This window comes from Nannospalax galili, unplaced genomic scaffold (genome assembly GCF_000622305.1).
Source record: "Nannospalax galili isolate Female #2095 unplaced genomic scaffold, S.galili_v1.0 C50058970, whole genome shotgun sequence".
NCBI classification, from domain to species: Eukaryota; Metazoa; Chordata; class Mammalia; order Rodentia; family Spalacidae; genus Nannospalax; species Nannospalax galili.
Window position 1 is genome coordinate 1 of NW_008481642.1, and position 5,188 is coordinate 5,188.

Consider the following 5,188-nt stretch of genomic DNA (forward strand, 5'->3'; position numbering starts at 1 on the left):
ACTGCTGACATAGATATTATACATTCATGTAAATACACAGCCTATTCTACCTTAAACAACAGTGTGGCTGCTCCTCAGCCTTTGTTCATATTGGCAACTGTCCCCACGCTGCAGTGTTGGAGCTAGTCGTTTCTAAAACAAAATTGCTATTCAGGAACTTCCTACACAAAGCTCATCTGTCTTCTTAGTTGGAAACAAATCTAAAATTGGTGTGGAAAACTTCGATCTTTCAAGGACAACCACTGGCCGAAGATAATGAAGCTGTTTTAAGGCAAGCTCTCCACAGTCTGTTAGTGCTCTGTCCAATACAACCCTCAGGTTTTCCAAGGAAGGAACTGCTGCTGTTTCAGATACTATTAGAGGTTGGACTGCAGCCAGGCTCTCAGGAATGGGAGAGTCACTGGAGGAATGAGGTATGTCAACTTCAGGGTCATGGTCATTCACCATATTGTTTGCCACAACATTCCCTGTTAAGTCATTACCGGGCTGTGAGGAAGTACTCAGTGTTAAGTGCTCTGAAGGCTCCCAATCATCAAAATCATCTTCTTTCTCTTCACTCTCCTGAATAAATTTCAGGAATGAAGATTCAAACCCCATAGGTTTGTAAGTCTTCAAATCAAATGATCTGGACTGTGACTGCTTCCTAGTATTCTCTTTTGGGACATGGGTTGAATTTTTAACAGTGTTTTCTTGCCCTGAACTTTGCTGCCCGGGTTCTTCTTTGATCCTTGGTAAAGGCAGCTGGAAGCTTGTTAAATAAGTACCACTTTCAGTCCCACTGGGATTAGGTATGGAATTTTCTATTTTACAGGGAGGAGACTGAATATTACATTGTTCCAGAGAAGTGGTTTCTGAAGTATGGTTGCACTGCAAAGTTCCCCTGTAGAGCAACGTGTCTGCCTCAAATACCAGGTTGCTTTCTGTACACCCTTTCTGACCACCATCCTGTTCGCTTGAGAAGGAGGAATCAGTGTTCTGGAGGGGCACTCCACTGTCCCCTGGGGAATGGCTGTGCTTTGTGTGCTCTGATTCACAGTTAGCATTTTCTTCTTTCTTTATACAGGGCTCTACTTCGAAAGGGGGTTCTTCTTTAATTTTGGTACCATACTTAACACAAACAACAAGGTTTTCCATCTGCTGCTCTAAATAGGCACTGTTCATCTGATGGGTACGCTTGTAATGCCTCACTATGCTGCTTTCCAGCTTCACCACAGATAAGCATCCTTGAACCATGCATGGGTACTGTGTGTGTTCAGAATGCTCAACACACATGTGGATGGCTTCAGCTCTTGTTTTAAAACTAATTGGCGCTTTCTTATCTTTGATTAAGCCACACTTTTTCGTTTTAGTATTAAATGGCCTCTTGGCAGTCTGATTCAGCTCATGCTCCTGAGTGTGAGCTGTCTGACACACCTTTTCACTCCTTAGGAGCCTTTCATTTGCTACTTTCTGGCTTCTGAATAGATCATCATAATAGTCCTTATGTCGGTAATAGACATGCTGTGAATAATTACTGCGATGGGTGAAAACCTGGCCACAGCCATTAAGATTACAATGAATTTCATAATCTGAATGTATCTCTCCTTCAATATTATGCTGTTCCATCAAGTGGTGTTTCAATTTACTGAATGTATAAAAAACAGCAGGGCACTGGGGCTGGTTACAAGAAAACCTTGCTGCAGATGCAGATTCAGTTTCAGAAAGCACTTTAGACTCTTCAATGTGGTCTAGGTTATGAGAGTCACTACAGTGCTTAGCAAGAGCTTTGGAACACAGGAAGCGTTTGTTACATTCCTTATATTTGCAAGCAAATATCTTTTTACATTTTACAAGTTCCCTTTTGGTTCTTGCTTTGTCCTTTTCTAAGCACAACTGTTCTTTGTTGTACTGATGTACAGTTCTGTAGTGGCGAATCAAGCCTTTTAGATTAGTAAACGAGGAGTTGCAAGTTTTATGGATACAATGGAATGGTTTGTGGTATTTATTCAAAATATAGCACAGATTTCCTTTTGCAACAGTTCTCCTGCTACCTCTCCCTTCTCTTCCCTCTCCCTCTTCTCTATGGCTGCCTACTGGTGATGAAATATCCGATGTCTTACTCTCTGTTTCCTCACAAGATGACTCCAAGTCTGTTTCTGAGCTGCATTCATCCTTTTTAGAATGACACTGTGGCTTCTCGGAGTTACTGTTGGGACCAAGCTGTGCAGAACAATCACCTTTCAATCTGTCTACTGAGCATGGCCCTTCATGATCACATTTCTCATTGTCTAACAGTCTGTGGGTTGGTCTGTCGCTGCCAATTTGATGCTTATTTTTATAATGAATCCTAAGGTGCGTTTTTCTTGTAAATGACCTTTGGCAAATATGACACCGGAATGGGGAATACCTATGCTGAAACATGCTTAACTGAAGGACCTTTTCTTTTGAATAATTATGCTTTTTAAGGTAATGCATTAATAAAGCCTCTCTGGTCACAAATTCGTATTTGCACCCTTGAAGCTCACAGAAAAAAGGTTTAGCTGCCAATTGTGCAAGGTATTGACTTGGCACATTTTCATCTTGACTCTGAAAGTTAAGATCTGAAACAGAAGATGAAACTGATTGAAGAGACTTAGCACCACTGGATGGGTACCCTTGCAATGACCCTGAGAAAGATCCATGTGCTATTGAGTTTTTCAAGCTTAAATGTTTCAAACGTAACAGAAGTTCCAACATGGTATCCTCGGTACATGGCCTTTTAGAAGCACACGGGGCAGGTTCTGAGGAATAACCTTGATGTTCTCGTTTACATTTAGTATGACTATTGTGGTCTAGACCTTCATCTGGGGAGTCACTGTTTGTATCAGAGCTGGGTTTAGGTTCTGCATCAAACTTGTCAGTATGTTCATTACCCAAACAGGGAAAAAGGTCTTTTGCCTTTACTTTTTTCGGCTTGAAATGGTATGGATGTACCTTCCGAAGATGTTTCTGCATCCCTCTTGCATTTTTGTAGGTGGAACCACAGCCATCAAAACCACAGGTAAATTTTGTGCCATCAAAACAAACTGCCATACTGGAACATTTCCCCTTTAAACTGGAGGGAACAAAGACTTTCTCATGAGATAGTAATATATCCTGCATGGTTTCGGAGTGATCGAGTGTGTCAATTAATTCTTCATTCATTGAAACTGAGGAGCTGTTACTCAACTGATCACTAGAATTGCTGTCACTGTTGTCTTTCAGGTTTTCTGCAGTATCTATTTGAGAACTAGCTGATCCTGCACAGAAAAGAAGATCTTCAGGTGAATGTGACTTATCAGTTTGGTCAAGTAGATGGGGCTGGTCCACACAATCCTGCTTCTCGCTGGATGCAAGGTCCTCAAGTTTCAGCGATTTCTTTAATTCCCCATTTGGACTTTCAACAGTATGCATTGAGAGGTGATTCTGGTATTCAATTTTGGAATAATAGAACTTTTTACATCCAAGAAAGTTACATGTGTAGGATGCATCCCGAAAGTGTTGTGCTTCATGGTGATAAAGCTGTCCCAAGTCACTGAAAACAATATTACAGCCATTCAATTCACATTTATAACGAAGATCATCATGTTTTTGCTTGTGGTTAAGTAGTTCATTCACTGATCCAAACCTTGCATAGCAGTCTATAGATACACACATATAAGGCTGAGGACCACAATGGACTTGTTCATGCTCTCGCAGGTGAAATGCAGACATGAAATGCCTTCGGCAATAAGTACACTTCTCTCTTCTATTTTTCATATCCAAGTAGTGCTTGGCATTTTCATCATTATTTTGGTGTTCAGCTTTAAGATGCACACTTAAGTATTTAAACTGTTTAAAGACACGGGAACAGTCTGTACCAGGACATGGGTACAAATCTCTGTCTTGCAGGTGGCAATCTTCTAATTTGCTGAATGTGACATATTCATGAGACTCTCCCTTGGCTTGTTCACTCAATGACTGATCCTGTTCCACACTTCCAGAGGGACTCTTGGGATAAATACCCTTCTGAGAGCCTTTTAACAGTAATTTCTTTCTAGAGCTGCTTCTGCTTGGTGGCATTTTAACATGTTCCATCACATGTGGAACAAACAGTTCTTTCCTCTTGAATTTTTTGATACAAACTGGACAGGTATAAATTCCATCTTCCATGTGCATCTTAGAATGATGAAGAATTCTGGCCTCTATACATTCCCGCTTACATAATAAACAGAAAAACTTATACTGAAGCCACCTCTGGTATCTTTCAGAAGAACCAATGGGTTTTTTGTCTCTTTTTTCCTTATGCTGATCTCCCAAATTTCTTCTATATTGTTTATCTTCTTTACCTTCATCATAGTCACTGAGAAAAGACTCTAACACATCTGTATCATTAATAGACATTTCATAACCACTTAAATCATCATCAGAATCTGAGGCTTCTTGTCCTAGGAGTTGGTGGCAGTGTCGTTTCAAAGTCTTCCAATCCCAAAATTCAGGATCAAAAGGCCAGTGGGCTTTTAAAGCTAGTAAGAGCTCACATCGGAGAGAATTTGGAACTGGTGCGTTTTCTTCATCAAATTTTTGATCTGGTTGCAAATATAGTTCTTCCAACATATTAAATCCATCTAAACTGGGCTCAATTAGGAATTCTGTAAGCTGACAGGCACGCCTCACTTCCAAATCTTCTGGTAAAAGACAGGAAATTGTTTTACACACTGAAGCTTTCATTTCCTCATCTTCACTCGATCTGAGTTGAAGAGCTCTGACACATAGTAAAATCGACACCCCAATACCAGCATCTTGTGCCTGTAAGTAAAAGAGGAAGCAAAAGTCATTTTTTCATATATAAAGGTATTATATTGGGGCTGGAGAGTTAGCTCAGTGGTTAACAGCATTAACTACTCTTGCAGAGGATGACCCAGGGTTCAATTCCCAGCACCCACAAGGTGGCTAAAAACTGTCCTAACTCCAGTTCCAGGGGATTCGACGCCCTCTTCTGACCTCTGCAGGCACTGCATGACACGGGTGCACTTACAGGCAATACACTCATACACATAAAAAAAAATATAAAACTAGCTAACTATTTTTTAAAAACAATACATAAACTTCTGTTAAGACACTTTAACACCTTAGCTGGGTGTGGTGACACAGATCTCTGTGAGTTTAAGTCCAGCTGGGACTACAGAGAGAACCTGTCTCAAAAAAAAAA

General features: G+C 40.6%; 1 protein-coding gene across 1 annotated transcript; it reads right to left on the bottom strand.

Annotated features, from left to right (window-relative positions):
* Positions 1-7: 7 nt before the first annotated feature.
* LOC103728617 (zinc finger protein Rlf-like) lies at positions 8-4,826 on the bottom strand. The gene has a single exon (XM_008826592.3). The coding sequence runs from the start codon at positions 4,705-4,707 to the stop codon at positions 151-153; it is 4,557 nt and encodes a 1,518-aa protein (XP_008824814.1). The 5' UTR covers positions 4,708-4,826; the 3' UTR covers positions 8-150.
* Positions 4,827-5,188: the final 362 nt, after the last annotated feature.